The 20,139-nt window shown below is 41.8% G+C and overlaps 1 protein-coding gene across 3 annotated transcripts in view; it reads left to right on the forward strand.

Annotated features, from left to right (window-relative positions):
* The window catches only part of ANTXRL (ANTXR like), a 198,702-nt gene that overhangs the window by 73,855 nt on the left and 104,708 nt on the right, over positions 1-20,139 (forward strand). For all 3 annotated transcript variants that reach the window (XM_040320826.1, XM_040320825.1, XM_040320827.1), the window contains exons 4-7: positions 3,309-3,390; positions 7,553-7,586; positions 9,343-9,422; positions 12,866-12,934. In XM_040320826.1, coding sequence (XP_040176760.1) covers positions 3,309-3,390; positions 7,553-7,586; positions 9,343-9,422; positions 12,866-12,934 — 265 coding nt within the window. The remainder of the gene's footprint in view (positions 1-3,308; positions 3,391-7,552; positions 7,587-9,342; positions 9,423-12,865; positions 12,935-20,139) is intronic.

A 20,139-nucleotide genomic window follows, 5' to 3' on the forward strand; every position in this document is an offset into this window, starting at 1 on the left:
AAAGCACTTGCCTCCTAAGTTACGGCGGCGTATCGTAAATGGGCCAGCGTAAGCGCACGTAATTCAAAGTAGGCTGTAGGGGGCGTGTTGTATTTAAATGAGGCTTGACCCCATGTAGATGCATGGCCGAACGAACGGCGCATGCGCGCGCATGCTCAGTATCACGTCGTATTTACGCCCAAAGATACGTTGGCTCAATGCCTGTGGCGTGAACGTAATTTACGCACAGCTCTATTCGCGTATGACTTACGCAAACGACGTAAAAAGATACGCTTGTTCCGACGTCCATACTTTGCATGGGATGCGCCACCTAGAGACCAGCTTTATCTTTATGCCGGCGTATCTCTAACGTAACTGGCATAACTAATTGCGACGGGCGCACGTACGTTCATGAATCGCGTATCTAGTCCTTTGCATATTCTACGCCGAACTCAACGGAAGTGCCTCCTAGTGGCCAGCGTAAATATGCACCATAACATACGACGGCGTAGGAGACTTACGCCGCTCGTATCTTAGCCTAATTTAAGCGTATCTGGTTTCCAGAATACGCTTAAATTTACGACGGCGCAGATTCGGACTTATGACGGCGTATCTACTGATACACCAACGTAAGTCTCTGAGAATCTGGCCCATAGCCATGTGTGCCTAAAGCTACATACAATTTGAGCGGTGGTGTGTTGGACTCCAAATGTAAGGTGCCAATTATCTAGAGCAGTTTCTGTAGTCTGGCAGCTCAGTAAAGGAGAGGGTCCTTGGGATAGTTAGTTAGACCACCAAGCCATGGGAATAGGTCAAAATAGATTATTTTATTGTGGCAAATAAACACTCTATCAAGAATTCACAATCAACACTATTATGGTGTCTATGGTGATCAGGGTAAAATACAATACTGTACAGCCTGCTTTTTTTGTATTTTAGCCCTGATAATGGAGGACTCTTAAATTAAAGTGGATGTAAACCCACTCTCATCCTTTCTAAACTACTGCCATAGTGCTGACCTATAAGGATATACATGTCTCCTGCATGTATCTTTACCCGTCAAATGTCTCCCCTCTGTCTGTTATGAGACACGAAAAACTGCAGATTCTGTGGGTGGGTCTGTTGTGGGTCTACACTCCCCTTGTCAACATGCATTTTCTTTTGTGTATTCCTTACACTAAATTCTGCTATGATCAGTAACATCCAGTCAAAATCCAGAAAAGTAAACACATGACTTCAGAAAAGGAGTGGGGGTGGGAATTAAAAAATAATGCCTGTCTCCAGGCTAGTGCATGAGATGTGTAAATAACCTGATGTTGCAACTGTGATCAGGTGACCTCAGACACACACACTGCAATATAACAATCAGATCACTCGAGCTTCTCCTCTGCCAAGCTCTCACTAGATACATCTAACCTAAATCAGACCACTTGTCTGTGTATATTCTGCTTTCTGTTCTGTGTTTTCACTGCAATATACATGCTTTTCACCGTCACACTGAACTGTGGATCACACCCCATGATGAGAAACATCCAGTCAAAACACAGTAAATGCAGCCAATCCCTGGGAGAGCTGGAGGGGAGAGGGATGTGAATTGTGAACTTTTTACACAGAATGTGCCTCTGTCTCAGGCTAGTGCATGAGATATGTAATTAACCTGTCACTCACAGCAAGGGGACAGAACGGACTAAGGTTTTTCTCTGTAAGTCTGTTTTATTTCACTGAACAATAAAAGAGGATTGCTCAGAGCTGGATTAACTCTGTGTGGCAAGACTGGGCACAAATGATAGGAAATCTTATGCCCTACATTGTGACATCAAATTATTATTTATTTTCTTCGGGTTTACATCCACTTTAATTTCAAAACACATTAGTTGCCAACTCTTGATTCTCTTTTATTTCTACAAATAAAAACTATGGGCCAGATCCACAACGAGCGGCCGTAACTTAACTTTTCCTATTTAAGTTACACCGCCGCAAAATCTCTATCTAAGTGCCCGATCCACAAAGCACTTACCTAGAAATTTTCAGCGGTGTAACTTAAATCCGTCCGGCGCAAGGCCTGCCCAATCTAATGGGGCGAGTTCCATTTAAATTAGGCGCGCTCCCGCGCCGGACGTGCTGCTCATCCTCCCGACACGATTTTCCCAACGTGCTTTGCGCGAAGTTACGTTACGCCGAGTTTTGTGAATCGCGCGGGGTAAAAAAAGTTGCGTCGGGAAAAAAAAGAGATGCGGCGGGAATTATTATATTTTTTTTTTAAATTGGACAGCGTCGCGGGAAAGAAGGGTCTACTTTTACATGGTATACTAACTTTACACTTTGTAAAAGTAGCCCTAATTTTGCGTTTGCAAACTAACAACTTACGGAGACTTCACGAAGGGAAACCGCTTCGTGGATCTCCGTAAGTGCTAATTTGCATACCCGACGCGGAACTTCGACGAGAAATGCCCCCAGCGGCGGCCGAGGTACTGCATCCTAAGATCCGACAGTGTAAAACTATTACACCTGCCGGATCTTAGGAATATCTATGCGTAACTTATTCTGTGAATCAGTCACATAGATAGAAACAGGGATACGACGGCGTATCAGTAGATACACCGGCGTATCCCTTTTGTGGATCTGGCCCTATGTTAGGGTCAACTAGTTTGGTACTCTCATCCTTACATCCACATCCGTTAAGATCTGTTTTTTGTTAAATGGATCATAGCTCTATTTTTTGTCAAAAAGGAAGCAGACTTAAACAGAGGTAAATGGACTTATAGTCCATTTTTGTATTGGTTGTTAGGAATCAGCACCCGCTGGCGTCCTTACAACCAGTCCTTACAACTCATCTCTGCTTTCAGTGGGGATTCCTGCTGACAACAGAATGTAAACAAAAGGCACAGTGTGTACAAGGAGAGAGAGGGGCAGGAGAAGAGCAGTGTTATATAGTGAGGGGGCAGGCTTCCTCACCTGCCGCTCTTACTGTTATTGCCGACTCCTTTCTTTTGCTTACTTTAACACCAGTGAAGGAGCTGTCATTCAGCCCTGCCACTGAAGTAGAGAAAGGGGCAGGGTCTACAGGTAATGGTCACTTTTGACCCCGCCCTTGTGTTTACTTTAGTGGCTGGGCCGAATGACAGCTCCTTTTCCACTGCTAAAGCACGAAAAACAAAGGAGCCGGAAAATTACATTTAGAGCGGCAAATGACGAACCTTTCTTTACACACTGTCCCCTCACTGTGTACACTGCTCCTCTTCTTTATGTAAGTACCTATAATAAAGAAATAATAAAGAAGTAATAAATAAATATCAATCATATAATGTTTCATTCAACTGTCTTTGCAGGGAAATGATCCGCGAAGGCTTGAAGATTCTTCGATCTGAGGTGCCTGGAGGTGATACATTTATGCATGAAGGGTTTAAAAGGGTAAGTATAAGCATAAGCATCACACATGTGGTTGCTAATAGGGCATTGTGATAACTATGTGTAAAATGTGTAAAGTGTAAACCATAGCTACAATGTTGCACATAGCTAGCATACTGCAGCATTTTTTGTTTCTAATGTCGCGTACACACGACCGTTTTTCGGGTTGTAAAAAATGACGTTGTTTTTTAATGTCATTAAAAACGATCGTGTGTGGGCTCCAGAGCATTTTTCACGATGTAAAAAATAGCCATTAAAAATTTAGAACATGCTCTAATTTTTCACGTCGTTTTTAACATCGTAAAAAATGGTCGCGTGTGGGCTTTAACGACGTGAAAAAAACGCACATGCTCAGAAGCAAGTTATGAGACAGGAGCGCTCATTCTGGTAAAACTAGCGTTCGTAATGGAGTAAGCACATTCATCACGCTGTAACAGACTGAAAAGCGCAAATCGTCTTTTACTAACACAAATTCAGCAAAAGCAGCCCCAAGGGTGGCGCCATCCGAATGGAACTTCCCCTTTATAGTGCCGTCGTACGTGTTGTACGTCACGCGCTTTGCTAGAGCATTTTTTTTTTCACGATCGTGTGTAGGCAAGGCCGGTTTAACGATCCGGTTGAAAAAAACGTTGCTTTTTCTAGACCATTAAAAATGTAATTTCTTACATTCTGAAAAACGGTCGTGTGTACGCAGCATAAGGTTTAGGTCTGAGAATGAGATTTACAGTATAGAGCCACAGGCACTATATACAATGCTGTATTTTCGGTAAATACGAATGTTGCAATTCTTGTGTTCTGAAACTGATGTTTAACATGACTTTTGCAAATGTACAAGCCTGAAGTTCTATATTTTGCATTTACTATAGATTCCAGTGGTATTTTACCTGCAGAGGCTTTAGGTTTTGCCAAATTGTTTGGAAGAAGAAATAGTTGTTATACCCGAGAAGTGACTGTAACATGTTGTTCTAGGACAGCTCGACTGCCCCACAAAGAGGCCTATTTTTCTTATATTTTAGAGATTTTGTTAGTTTGTTTGATTATGGCAGGGGTCCTCAAACTTTTTAAACAGGAGGCCGGTTCACTGTCCCTCAGACCGTTAGAGGACCGGACTATAAAAAAAAACTATGAACAATTTCCTATGCACACTGCACATATGTTATTTTGAGCCCACCCTCACCGTCATTTCAAGCCATCATTGCAAGCGCCCCTCACCATCATTTCAAGCCATCATTGCAAGCCCACCCTCACCGTCATTTCAAGCCATCATTGCAAGCCCACCCTCACCGTCATTTCAAGCCATCATTGCAAGCCCACCCTCACTGTCATTCAGACCATCATTGCAAGCCCCCCCCTCACCACCATTTCAAATTCAAGCCATCTTTTTAAGCCCCCCCCTCACCATTGCAAGCCCCTCACAGTCATTGTAACCCTCCCCCTTCATCATTATAAGCCCCTTATTGCAAGCCCCCCCCCACAATCATTAATTGCAAACCGATCATGATCATTGCAAGCCCCCCACCTCACCATCATCATTATCATCATTCCCTCATTGCAAACCCCCCCTCGCCATCATCATTGTAAGCCCCTCATTACAAGCCCTCACCTCACAATCATTAATTGCAAGCCGATCAAGATCATTGCAAGCCCCCCCAATCATCATTACATCATCATTATCATCAGCCCCTCATTGCAACCCCCCTTCACCTGTGCAAGCCCCCCTCACCATCATCAGCCCCTCATTGCAACCTCCCCTCACCATTGCAAGCCCCTCATTGCAAGCCCCCCCCCCCTGCCTTCATCATTACATCATCAGCCCCTCATTGCAAGCCCCACACCATCATCATCATTACATCATCATTTCATCATCATCAGCCCCCCCCCACCATCATCATTACATCATCATTTCATTATCATCAGCCCCCCCACCATCATCATCATTACATCATCATCAGCCCCCCTCACGATCGCAAGTCCCCCCCCCTCCCTCCCTCACCATCGTAAGCCCCTCACAGCGTTTCTCCTTAAAAAATGTTTTCCCTAAATAGCTTTGTTTACCTTAGTGCAGTCCTCCTTCACTTACCTCATCCTTCGATTTTGCTTTTAAATGTCCTTATTTCTTCTGAGAAATCCTCACTTCCTGTTCTTCTGTCTGTAACTACACACAGTAATGTGAGGCTTTCTCCCTGGTGTGGAGAAAGCCTCTTGAGGGCGGAGGGGGCGAGCAGGAGTGTCAGGACACTTTCTACTTTGCAGATAGATAAAGGAACTGTGTGTTAGTGGGCGTCCTGACACTCCTGCTCGCCCCCTCGCCCCTCAAGAGGCTTTCTCCACACCAGGGAGGAAGCTTTGCATTACTGTGTGTAGTTACAGACAGAAGAACGGGAAGTGAGGATTTCTCAGAAGAAATAAGGACATTTAAAAGCAAAATCGAAGGATGAGGTAAGTGAAGGAGGACGCAACTAAGGTAAAGGAAGCTATTTACGGAAAAAAAATGTACCTTTACAACCCCTTTAACTCTATTAGTCCAAGATTATTCTACATAGAGAGGAAAGATTTGACATTATAGAGACAGTGTTGGGGTAGACCATTCGACATGAACGACAAAGATTCGACGAAGCAGCGAAAAACATACAAACGTCGAAACTGTCATGGAAGGCTTAGGGTGTCTGTTGAAAGTTCTAAGAAGATTCGACAAGCAGCTAAATTGTACGATGCCAGAAGAATTCGAATGTTGGTTGACTAGTAATAATAATTTATAAATACAATTATAACTAGTCAATGCAACATTAGAATTCTTCTATAGCTTGTAGGCGGAGCATTCGACCGGAAATGTACAATCTCGGCATTGTACAGTTTAGCTGCTCCGCCGAATCTTCTTAGAACATTCGACACCATAAGCCTTCAATGACAGATTTGACCTTAATTAGTTTGGATTTTCAGACCGAATCCTCTCACATACTGCCTCAAGAGGTGGATGGGAGTGTACAGAGCAACACAGCTGATTATGCTCCAACAGGCAGAAAAAAAAAAAAAACTGCTGTACTCTGGTGACATCATAAGAATCCCAGGTCATTAGAATTGACAACAACAAAGACTGTCCCCGCTCATGGAACCTCCCCTCTAAAGCGTTTCACCCAACAGGGCTTACTCAGTTCTGAACAGGGACTCTCTTTGTGGTTGTCCATTCTAATAAACTATGGGCCAGATCCACAAAGAGCCGGCATAACGTAAAAATTCCCATTTAAGTTACACTGCCTTAAAATTTCTACCTAAGTGCCCGATCCACAAAGCACTTACCTAGAAATTTTCGGCTGTGTAACTTAAATTCCGCCGGCGCAAGGCGTTCCTCTTCAAATGGGGGCGATTCCCATTTAAATTAGGCGCGCTCCCGCGCCGGCCGTACTGCGCATGCTCGTAACGTAATTTTCCCGACGTGCATAGCCTCGAAATTACGTTACGCCGAGCTTTGTGGATCGTGCCGGGTCAATAAAGTTGCGTCGGGAAAAAAAAAGATACGGCGAAATTTTTTTTTTTAAAACAGAAAAAAAAACGCGTCGCTGGACAGAAGGGTCTGCTTTTACAAGGTGTAAACAGTTTACACTTTGTAAAAGCAGCCCTAATTTTACACATGCAACTTAATACTTACGGAGAAAAAACGAAGCAGAAAAGCTTTGTGGATCTCCGTAAGTGCTAATTTGCATACCCGAAGCGGCATTTCGACGCAAAATGCCCCCAGCAGCGGATGCGGTACTGCATCCTAAGATCCGGCAGTGTAAGTCTCTTACACATGTCGGATCTTCTGTCTATCTCTTGGAAACTGATTCTGTGGATCAGTTCCAAAGATAGAAACAGGGATACGACGGCGTATCAGTAGATACGCCGGCGTATCCCTTTTGAGGATCTGGCCCTATGTTCCTTGTGATGCCACTGGATTGTGGCGGCTTGTATTTTATTGCCTGTATATCTGAAACAGACGTTAAAAAACCCTTCCCACTAAATTATCAACACTACTATAACCTCCTTGCTGCTTACTCCACCAAGTTTAGCAGCTCTTTTCCAAAATATTTCCCATTCCTGGTTACTAATGACATTTCCACTTTCTATGATTTTTTATTATAATAAATCTTTTTACTGCTGAGGCATTTATTATTTCTGTTTGTTACAGGCCAATGAACAGATCAATCATGAGAACAGTGATGGTAAGTTTATACTACTTCAGTAGCATTTGTTTGGTTACTAAGAATAAATTATAAAACACACTTGTATTAAAGGCCTAGTCCTCCTTAAAATATTATTTGCGTTATAGGTAAAAGCTGGTGGTCTAAGAAACCTACCAGTGTCTGTTATCTCTTGGAGATTCTAGCAGTAGGATGTTCCCTGCATTGTTCCTAGCTATGTTTCTGGCCAACATGGAGCCTTGGATGTTCTCAGTCACTTTTGCATTCTCCATTACATCTGCATCCTTGCTCTTGGACCTACAGAACACTGTGTTGATGCACAGCACATCTGTGGCCCCATGGTCAGCCTGTGATGTCAAAGGTTGGCACTCCCCCTTCCAGTCTTGAATGGCCTGATAGGCAAGGAGTGGCTTCACTGGTTTTGTCGGCAGAAGTAGCAGATCATCAGGATTCTCTGCGCCTACCTTTCGCACTTTGGTGAGGAAGAGAGCTTAGAGCAGTCACAAGACCACCACTAGAAAGAGCCAGCAAATGTATTATTATATTATTATTGTTATTATACAGGATTGTTAAAGCGCCAACAGTTTGCGCAGTGATTTACAATGTGCGGGCAGACAGTACAGTTACAATACAATTCAATACAGGAAGAATCAGAGGGCCCTGTTCGTTAGAGTCTACATTTAAAAGACATGAAATTATTAATACTGTTTAGAGGAGCAGTGACGAATGCTGATACACTTTTATAGCATAAACAGTTAACATACAATTTTAGTGTTAAGGGTTAGGTGTAAGTGCTGGGGCATAGTGAGTGTTAAGTGCTCTCTTTACTGTAGGTGTTAGGTAAAGGGGAGGGCAGACCCCGCAACGTGACCCACTCCAGTATGTTGACAAAAACTTTGCTGCTGATCATCTCTACCTTTCTGTTTGTACTCAGCTGAATTGTATGAAAATGGTTCACAGCTTTCCAATCACTAACTATGCTAAGGAGTTTGGTTTTAAATGTGAAGTGAGTGTAATCAGAGATGATTAGCAGAGGAGTGCATTTTCTTAAAGTGGATGTAAACCCAAATTTGTTTTTTAATTATTTTGATGTCACAATGTACAGTATAAGATTTCCTATCATCTGTGCCCAGTCTTGCCACACAGAGTTAATCCAGCGCTGAGCAATCCTCTTTTATTGTTCAGTGAAATAAAACAGACTTACAGAAGAAAACCTTGGTCTGTTCCACCCCCTTGCTGTGAGTGACAGGTTATTTACATATCTCATGCACTAGCTTCAAACAGGCATTATTTTTTAATTCCCACCCCCACTTCTTTTCTGAAGTCATGTAGTTACTTTTCTGGATTTTGACTGGATGTTAGTGATCATAGCAGAATTCAGTGTAAGAAATACAAAGGGAAAAATGCATGTTGATAAGGGGAGTGTAGAGGTGGGCGGAGAGTCTACTGACATCACAACTCCACCCACTGAGCTCCAGACAACAGACCCACCCACAGAATTTTCAGTTTTCCAGGTCTCATAACAGACAGAGGGGAGATATTTGACAGGTAAGGATACATGCAGGAGGCATCTATTTCCTTATAGATCAGCACTATGGCAGTAGTTTAGAAAGGATGAGAGTGAGTTTACATCCACTTTAAGGGAAATCTTGTAACTGGGATATACAGGAAAAAGCCATTGAGTGATTTAAACCACTGTTGCCAACTCAAAATGATGGTATCAATCTTTAATGACAGAAAGTTCATTTTACCTTTAGCCAAACGTTTTGTATCTCAGGTGCTCGGGCAGCCAGTGTCATAATAGCCCTAACTGATGGAGAACTTCAGCAAAATCAGTTCTACTATGCAGAAAAAGAGGTGAGTGAAAGCTTCTTCATTTTTATTTTATTTTAAGAGCTCCTAGCAATCATGTGGCCAGCTGTTGTTCTTAATTGCTACCAGCTGTAGGTGAAATTAACCAACGTGTTATTAAAAAGTTGCAGATAGCCTCTGGAGTAATTCATAAAGTTGTCAGGATTAACCAGTAATTGTAAATACATGAACATGATTGGCATGTGGAAATGCAATACCATTATCCAACTGAGAACAAAGAACACCAAATACAGTGACACAGACCTACCTACCTTCTATACTTCTGCTAAAAGTTGTATTTGCCCCTTGCAATTTCCGATTCATTTAGAACATTGTAGAAGTTTTGCCTGTAAAACAATACTTTTACCGTAAAGTTATCAGGTTGCAAATTACTTTAACCGCTTCAGCCCCAGAAGATTTTAACTCCTTCCCGAACAGAACACTTTTTGCGATTCGGCAATGCGCCCTTTTAACTGGTCGCGGTCGTGCGACGTGTTACCCAAACAAAATTTGCAGTTTTTATTTTTTGCGCTATAAACAACAATAAAACTATAAGCGACAATTTTGAAAAAACACAATCAGAAAGAGTTAAGCCGGCGTATCAGTAGATACGCCGTTGTAACTCTGAATCTAAGCCGTTGTATCTTTAAGTGTATTCTCAAAATAAGATACACTTAAATCTAGCTAAGATACGATGGCCTGCGCCGTCGTATCTTAGCTTTTTATTTAGGCTGGCCGCTAGGGGCGTGAACGCTGATTTACGCCTAGAATGCGTAAATCAGCAAGATACGCCTATTCACGAACGTATGCTTGCCCGTCGCAGTAAAGATACGCCGTTTACGTAAGGCGTTTTCAGGCGTAAAGTTAGTCCAACTAAAAGCTGGCCTAGCCATTGTTAAGTATGGACGTCAGTCCCGCGTCGAATTGTGAAATTTTTACGTAGTTTGCGTAAGTCGTCCGTGAATGGGGCTGGGCGTAATTTACGTTCACGTCGAAACCAATAAGTCTTTGCGGCGTAATTTGGAGCATGCGCACTGGGATATGTCCACGGACGGCGCATGCGCCGTTCGTAAAAAAAGGTTAATCACGTCAGGTCATGATTCATTTGCATAAAACACGCCCACCTCTTCACAATTTGAATTAGGCGCGCTTAGGCCAGCACATTTACGCTACGCCGCCGTAACTTAGGATGCAAGTGCTTTGTAAATACTGTACTTGCCTCTCTAACTTACGGCGGCGTAGTGTAAATACAATACGCTACGCCAGCTCAAACATACGCCGCCCTACGTGAATCTAGCTAAATATCTTTTACTTGTTGCTATAATAAATATTTCTGGATCATATCAATGTTGAGCCATTGTGGATCATTTGAGGCTGTGTGAATACCATCCCTATTATGGACATGAGCTCCCCCATGCTCCTTTATATACACAGAGCTGAAGAAGGTATTTAATACATTTGCCTTCTTTTTGTCCCCAGTCACCCACCCTAGATTATTTTGTAAAGGGCCTACATGCTCAGACCTGACCTTTTTACTATTAATATATTAGAATTTTCTGAGGGGTGTGTCCTACTATCTTTTGCGATCCGTCGTTTGTTTTAATTTTTGTGACCTCCTTTTTACATATTCTGTTACATTCTTTGTAACATTTAAACAATTATAGTGTTCCTTATTTTTTTTTATATTTAAAAGCTCTTTTATTATTCTTTATAGCTTTATTAACTTTGGCTGTGAGCCACATGGGTTTTATTTTTAGACTTTTAAACTTTTTCACCCATGCGTCCAAGAGCATATATTTTGTCCCAGGCTACATGCTGCCATGCCATGTTGCAGATTGCATGCCTGGGGAACAGGAGCCACACTGAGGCAGAGTTGTTGACAGCTGCCCAGGCCGAGACGGAGGCTGACCCCATCTTTTACAGTCAGGCAAGGTTGTGTGTGATGATGGCACTAACTTTCTGCCCTCAATTCACCTGGGAATAAAAATCACACATGTTCCGTGCCTGGCACATTATCCTAAATGTGCTGGTGCAGTGGTTAACCTTCTGAGCGGTATTCCCGAGTCTGACTCGGGGTGAGATTTTTGGGCTAAAATCGGTAACCCCGAGTAAGACTCGGGCTTGCCTCGCTGGATGTACAGGGAGTGTTTACTTACCTTGTCCCTGGATCCAGCGATGCCACCGCGCTGTGTGAGCGAGCGGGACCTCGCTCGATTCACACAGCGTCCTCCTGTGCCGCCGATCTCCGTTCCCTGCGACGTTACGACGCACGGGGACGGAGAACGGCGCCAAATTCAAAAACGTAAACAAACACATTACATACAGTATACTGTAATCTTATAGATTACAGTACTGTATGTAAAAAAAAACACACACCCCTTGTCCCTAGTGGTCTGCCCAGTGTCCTGCATGTACTTTTATATAATAAAAACATTTTTTTTCTCCCTGCAAACTGTAGATTGTCCATAGCAACCAAAAGTGTCCCTTTATGTCAAAAATAGTTTTAGATCAGCTAAAAAAACAGCGATAATAAATTATAATCACTTGCAGAATTGTGCGTTAGCGATTTGTGGGGAAATTCGTCATAAAAAAAAAAAAATAATGACAACGACAATTCTGCAACTGAGCAAATTTCAGTGATTTTGATTTGATTACATTATTGAATTATTTTTATTATAATTATATTATAATTTGTTATAATTATTTATAATTATTTATTATATTATAATTTATAATTTTGTTTTTAAAAAAATGTCATACCCGGGATGCCTATTAGAATCTTGTTTGGTCAGATTTAAGTGAGTTATTCCTAAAAATTACAGACCTACAATATAAAACGCCAAATTTCCTTGCAAATAATGGTACCGCTTTCAGCATGTTTTTTCTGAAAGAATCATACCGCCAGGGAGGTTAATCATGAAGTAGCCTGGCTTCCAGGAGGTTCTTCATCAAGCCAGATGGGTTTGTGCCACTTTAGACAGTCATACCTGGCCAGTGTTCACCTGGCAGAAATGCAGCACCAACATGAGTTGTCTGTCAACCAACTCCACCTTCTGGAACCCAATGTTTCCAATTGTTGGTACTTTTAAAACAATGTTTACTTTGTTAAATGTCTCCCATTGCCAGTGCCCAGCCTCCAATGTCCCTTTTTGGTAATAGTTTGCCTTTTAGCCTCAAAACTTGTTATAATAGCAGGATTATACTATAGCCCTCTATAGACTTCAATGGAATTTGCAGTTAGGTTTGCGTATGATATGTATAAAATAAAAATATATTCCTGTGAAGTCAGGCCTTTCATTTTCTGCTGCTTTAGGGTGTGTTCTATTATGATTCTATTTATTAATTTATTAGTTTATTCTATTATTATTATTAGTGTTCTATTAGTATTATGGTTCACATTATACTTCATTATGTGTTAATAATCATATATATGTTTTTTATTTTTTTAGGCTGAAAGAGCACGTGGCTTGGGTGCTATTGTTTATTGTGTCGGAGTGAAAGACTTTAATGAAACTCAAGTGGGTACTTAAAGTGGCATGAAACATTTATATTTTTGTTCTAATTAGATAAATAGTTCCAGCCATGGACTGAATTAATTTTGATTCTTAAGGGTATATTTTTTTTAGAGTTTTAGAACTTACAAGTCACAAAATTTCAAAGAGAAATGTACTTTTTAAACTGATCCCAAAACAATGATTCTGCATCTACAAAATTCACATCTTATAGCTGAAAGCTTTCCTTGGCATGATAGCAAAGGTGCACTAAGGAGTAAATACCAATCTTTTGAAATTAAACATTAGTGATTCCTCTATTGTTGACTTTGGTTGATGGGGTTGATTCTTAAGCTGGCCTTACACTAATAGAATTTAGTTAGAATTTTCTTGTTTTCAGAACGATTGATTTGATCATTTCTAATGGGGTCAATGCAACGTTTGTTTTTGATTGCAGTGAGGAGAAAATTTGAAGGAACAGGATGCAAATAATTTCTTACTGTGTATGTGGTTTTCATCCAGGAAAGTCCATTTCTTTCAAAATTGTATATTAAAAGAAAGCAAATCATTTCTAACAACAATAAAGTAATTGAATGTACTGCAAATTTTCATACAAATGTTCATATGAAAATCTACTAATGTATAGCCAGCTTTAGATTAATACTGAGTATATAAAAAAACAAAACTTTTTAGCATTTTGGTTAGAGTAGAAAACAGTTAAAACTCTTGTCGGGGGGTACTTTCACTTTCTGCCTTAAAGCAGCAGCATTGAGAAAAAAAGCATTTTATGAAAAATTAACAGTAGGTTATCATGCACAGTGCTTTAACAAACAGAGGAGGTTTAGATTTCAAGTTTCAAGGTACAGAGTATTGGTGTTTAACCACTTGACCACTGGGCACGTAAACCCACTTAATAACCAGTCCAATTTTCAGCTTTCGGTGCTCTCACAATTTGAATGACAATTACTTAGTCATACAACACTGTAACCAAATGAAATTTTCGTCCTTTTTTTCACGCAACAAGGGCTTTCTTTTGGTGGTATTTAATCACCGTTGGGTTTTTTATTTTTTGCGCTATAAGAGAAAAAAGACTGAAAATTCTGTAAAAAAAAAAAAAATTTCTTTGTTTCTGTTATAAAATTTAGCAAATATAGTATTTTTTCTTCATTCGTTTGCATAAATGTGAAAGATGAAGTTACGCAGAGTAAATAGATACCCAACATGTCACCCTTCAAAATTGCACACGCTCGTGGAATGGCGCCAAACTTCGCTGCCTAAGAATCCCAATAGGCGACGTTGCAGGGTATTGTGGGGTATTGCAGAGTATTGTGGGGTATTGCAGATTATTTTGGGGTATTGCAGAGTATTTTGGGGTATTGCAGAGTATTTTGGGGCATTGCAGAGTATGGGGGGTATTGCAGAGTATGGGGGGTATTGCAGAGTATGGGGGGTATTGCAGAGTATTGGTGTTATTGCAGAGTATTGCACAGGGAGGGATGGATGGCTGGATCTGTGACTGCATTTGTCACAGATCCAGCCACAGCAGCTGCTGCTGCGTCCGCTCTCTCCCCTCTCCTCTCACACACTGTACCATTCGGTACAGAGAGAGGAGGGAGGAACCGGCGTCATCACATGACGCCGGTTTGTTTACAAGTGATCGCTCCGTCATTGGACAGAGCGATCACGTGGTAAACCGCCGCTATCAGCGGCGATTTACCGTGATCCGTGATCCGCCGGGTCCGAACATTCCCATGTGCGCGCCCCAGAGGGCGCGCGGGAGCGCGATTCTGGGAGGATGTCCATGGACGTCCTCCCAGAGTTAAGCAACCGCCTTGTAGACGTATTTCGTCTATAGGGCGGTTGTTAACTGGTTAATGTTGAGGATAAGTAACTTGCTTTAGGAGTAATATAGATATACTGATAAGTTCTCAGTTTTAGTAGTTTTAACGCAATATAAACATTTTGCTTTTTTTCTGGTACTGGAATCCAGAACAATGTTTTGCAGTCCACACAAGAGCAAGTGCATGTAGACCGCAAATGACAAATAGTTAGGGTGCTGGCTTTAGTGTAGGGTACATGTTAGATAATTTGCATGCAACTGTACATTGGTATGCATATAATTTTTACACACAATATAAATATGAGATATTACTATTGTATGTCTCTTTTTAAGGAGTTTTAGATGTTACTAATTAAAACATAGTTGTAACGTATTATAAAGGTTTCAGTGTTTTTTCTGGTATGGTAATTGAATACAGTTATATTTGTTGACACTATTTCTGGTAATGTTGAGAAATAATTAGGAGCATTTGGTAGTAGGTTTTTTGTAATGGAAAAGTACTTGTTTAACAGAATCATAGCCTAATGCCGCGTACACACGATCGTTAAAACGGCCTTGCCTACACACGATCATGGAAAAAAAATGCTCTAGCAAAGTGCGGTGACGTACAACACGTACGACTGCACTATAAAGGGGAAGTTCCATTCGGATGGCACCACCCTTTGGGCTGCTTTAGCTGATTTCGTGTTAGTAAAAGACGATTCACGCTTTTCTGTCTGTTACAGTGTGATGAATGTGCTTACTCCATTACGAATGGTAGTTTTACCAGAACGAGCGCTCCTGTCTCATAACTTGCTTCTGAGCGTTTTTTCACGTCGTTAAAGCCCACACACGACCATTTTTTACAACCTTAAAAACGACAACGTTAAAAACGTAGTGAAAAAAAAAGTAAAGCGCCCCTGTCCCCGGTAGCTCGCGCTCAGAAGCGAACGCACACATAATTCCCGCCCACATATGTAAACGCCGTTCAAACCACATATGTGAGGTATCACCGCGTGCGTTAGAGTGCAAGCAACAATTCTAGCACTAGACCTCCTCTGTAACTCTAAACTGGTAACCTGTAAAAAAATTCAAAGCATCGCCTATGGAGATTTTTAAGTACTGAAGTTTAGTGCCATTCCATGAGTGTTTGCAATTTTAAAGTGTGACATGTTAGGTATCTATTTACTCGGCGTAACTTCATCTTTCATATTTTACAAAAAAATTATTATAATTTATGAAACCATTTTTTTACAAAAAAAAGTGTTTGAAAAATTATTGCGCAAATACCATGCAAGATAAAAAGTTGCACCGACCGTCATTTTATTCCCTAGGGTGTCTGCTAAAAGAACATATATAATGTTTGGGGGTTCTGAGTAATTTTCTAGCAAAAGAATGATGATTTGTACATGTAGGAGAGAAGTGCCAGAATAGGCCTGGTATTGAGGTGGTATAAAAGCCCTGTATTGAAGTGGTTAAACTATACCAAAACACCCCATCCCAACCTCACCACAAAGGCATAGGAATTAATCTGAAAACTACAACTTTTTAGGCCAGATAAAATTTGCTGTAGTCAGGTTCACCTGATAGTGGCCATACTGTAGATATTTTCTTCACATTCTTCTATTGTCCTGGTCACCAGATGGAACCCTGTGAAATACTCAGGCTACCAGCTATGGGAAAACATAGCTGCACCTCCACACTGCATGGGGAAGTAGATGGTCTATCAAGAGAACCTCTTAGAGGAGTAAAACTGGATACACACTATATAACTTTTGTTCAGTTTCCCTTAAATTTACCTTCAACTATGTAGTACAAGGGCCTGCTTGATTGCATACAAATTGAAAGGGGCAGATCCACAGAGATCTGCACCCGCGCAGCGTATCAGAGATACGCTACGCCGCCGTAACTTACCCGGCTTTGGTTCGAATCCATAAAGATTTTGCGCCGTAAGTTATGGCGGCGTAGTCTATCTCTGGCGGCGTAACGGCGCGTAATTCAAATCGGCGAGTAGGGGGCGTGTTTTATTTAAATGAAGCGCGTCCCCGCGCCGAATGAACTGCGCATGCTCCGTTTCTAAATTTCCCGCCGTGCATTGCGCTAAATGACGTCGCAAGGACGTCATTTTTTGTGACGTGGACGTCAATTACGTCCATCCCGATTCACGGACGACTTACGCAAATGAAAAAAAATAATTCAAATTAAACGCGGGAACGACGGGCATACTTAACATAGCAGGTTTAACTATACGCAACGAAATACCAGCTTTAACTATACGCCGAAAAAAGCCGACTAGAGACGCCGTAAAAAATGCGACGGCCGCTCGTACGTTCGTGGATCGTCGGAAATAGCTAATTTGCATACTCGACGCGGAAAACTATGTGAACGCCACCCAGCGGACGCCGAAGAATTGCATCTTAGATCCGAAGGCGTACGAGGACGTACGCCTGTCGGATCTAACCCAGATGCCGTCGTATCTTGTTTTGAGGATTCAAAACAAAGATACGACGCGGGTAATTTGAAAGTACGCCGCATACTCGCTTTGTGGATCTGCCCCAAAGTGTTTAGGTTTGACCTCATATATATTATATTGTTTTGGTAAATCTAAAGGAAAACATCTAAAAGGAAAGTTGTATAGTGTGTATCCAGCTTAATTTTAAGTGGTCTATATTTTTCAAACAACATTAAAGCTTCCTTTACCTTAGTGCAGTCCTCTTTCACTTACCTCATCCTTCGATTTTGCTTTTAAATGTCCTTATTTCTTCTGAGAAATGCTCACTTCCTGTTCTTCTGTCTGTAACTCCACAGTAATGCGAGGCTTTCTCCCTGGTGTGGAGTGTCAAGCCTTCCCCCTCCCTTGAACTGCAGGAGAGTCAGGACGCTCTCTGCGTTGCAGATAGAGAGAGGACCTGTGTGTTAGTGGGTGTCCTGACTCTCCTGTAGTCCAAGGGAGGGGGCGAGCACGACACTCCACACCAGGGAGAAAACCTTACATTACTGTGTGGAGTTACAGACAGAAGAACATGAGGATGAGGTAAGTGAAGGAGGACTGCACTAAGGTAACGGAAGCTGTTTAGGAAAAACAAAATTTACCCTTACAACCCCTTTAACAGAACATTTCCTAAAAATATGGAACCGCAAGGAGGTAAGAATGCGGAAGTCCTGTAAGAAATAACCCTCTTTAAATAGTTTTGGGTGTCTTTTGTTGACCAGTGGCACAGCAACGTATTTGACTTTAATAACAGATAGCTTAGAAATGACAAGGTGTTAGTGTTTCTTATTTTCCTTTTTCAAAGTCTTACTTTGTCCACCCGCTCCTTATTATTGTGTGCGCTGCAGGAGACTCCCTTTCTGCTCCTTCATTTCTGTCCTTTCGGATGTGCTTTCACTCTATGTTAAGTGAAATGCCTCCTGAAGTCAAAATCCATGATATGAAGCAGAGGGACAGAGGCAGCCCAGGGCTCTGAGGCAGATTTGCATGGACACAGACAGGATCTGGACTGTCAAAAACAGATATAAAAGACAGGGGAGCCCAAGGCATAATATTACTATATGTAATGAAAAGCTAAATTCTAAATAGTAAGTTTATCTTGCCCAAACCTAAATAATTATGTTACCATAACCTAAATGTAATTCATATAATAATAATTTTAGATTATGTTAAATTTAGGCCGAATTTCACAGATTTGGATGGCTAACTCTAATATGAATTTCAGTGTTATTTTGGTGGCTTGGGTTTTCAAAAGGCTTCTAGGAAAAATGGTCCAAAGGCTGATTTAAAATATTTTTCTGCCTTATAGCTTACTCTTCAGTTGCTTGGGCACCCTTAGCAGTGCCACCAGGTACCACCTTTATATCTTAGTATCCCTGTTAAAATTTTCAAGGCAAGTACTCTGGCTGTTTTATGGCTTTATGGCCAAGCATTCCTGCCATGAGCTGTTTGCTGTTCTACAGAACACACAAGAAAGTGCTGGTGTAGGAAGGAATGTATAGCCCTTTCTAAGCTCCAAGTCAGTTTGGCATTTTTCTCTGCTGCCAGCGGTGGAGTGGTGCAGATGTGACAAGGGGAAATATATATCACTTTGGAGGTGAGAAATTAAGTGACCCACTTACTTTACTCTAAATAGGCAAAGGGTATTGTGATTTTTTTTAAGATCTTTGGGCCAGATTCACAGAAGAGATACGACGGCGTATCTCCTGATACGCCGTCGTATCTCTGAGATACGATTGTCGTATCTATGCGGCTGATTCATAGAATCAGTTACGCATAGTTAGCCCTAAGATCCGACAGGTGTAATTGACTTACACTGTCGGATCTTAGGATGCAATTCTAGGCCGGCCGCTAGGTGGCGATTCCATTGCGGTCGGCGTAGAATATGCAAATGACTAGTTACGGCGATTCACGAACGTACGTTTTACCCGTCGCTCTAACTTTACGTTGTTTCCGTCGAGATACGCCGCGTAAAACTAAGGCTGCCCTCTAGGTGGACTAGCCAATGTTAAGTATGGCCGTCGTTCCCGCGTCGAAATTTGAAAAATCACGTCATTTGCGTAAGTCATCCGTGAATGGCGCTGGACGCCATTTACGTTAACGTTGAAACCAATGGCGTCCTTGTGACGTCATTTAGCGCAATGCACGTCGGGTAATTTGACGGACGGAGCATGCGCAGTACGTTCGGAGCGGGAACGCGCCTAATTTAAATGGTGCCCGCCCCATTTGGATTAGGCGGGCTTGCGCCGAGCGGATTTACGTTACACCGCCGCATGTTTACAGGTAAGTGCTTTGTGAATCAGGCACTTACGCTGTAAACTTGCGGCGGTGTAACATAAATGGGATACGTTACGCCGCCGCTGCGCAACGTATTTGTCTCTGAATCTGGCCCTTTGACACCAATAATCATTTTTGGTAAACTTATTTCAACCTTAAACTTGGTGTTTCTTTAGACAAGCCTTTTTACCCAAGAGGAGGCCTTGAAATAATTGTAATGTTTCATGGAATCTCTGCTAAAGCCAATTTATCAGTTGAAAAAATACCCCTTACATTGGTCGTTAGTGGAAACAATGCCCCCCCCCCCTACAGGTAGCTAAAAAGGTTGTTGGTATCATGCCGCTGACTGTGCCAAGTGGTGTTTGCCCTGGAACTATGCAGGTACAGTCAAATGGGAGTTCAGTCAGCCACAGCTCAAGGAACCCCTAGCCAACTCTGGAGGAAAATGCGTCAGTAAATGCGGCTGCTCCATGTATACATTTAGGTTGGGTTCACATATATGCAAATTGGATGCATTTTCAACTGCATCCAACTCACATAACATGTGAATGTGACTGGCTTTCATAGCTACAGTATATAGTAGGTAAGGTTGAATGAAGACAACAGTCCATTCAGTACAAAGAGAAAACAAATGCTCATGCACTC

This window comes from Rana temporaria, chromosome 8, assembly GCF_905171775.1.
Source record: "Rana temporaria chromosome 8, aRanTem1.1, whole genome shotgun sequence".
Lineage (NCBI taxonomy): Eukaryota > Metazoa > Chordata > Amphibia > Anura > Ranidae > Rana > Rana temporaria.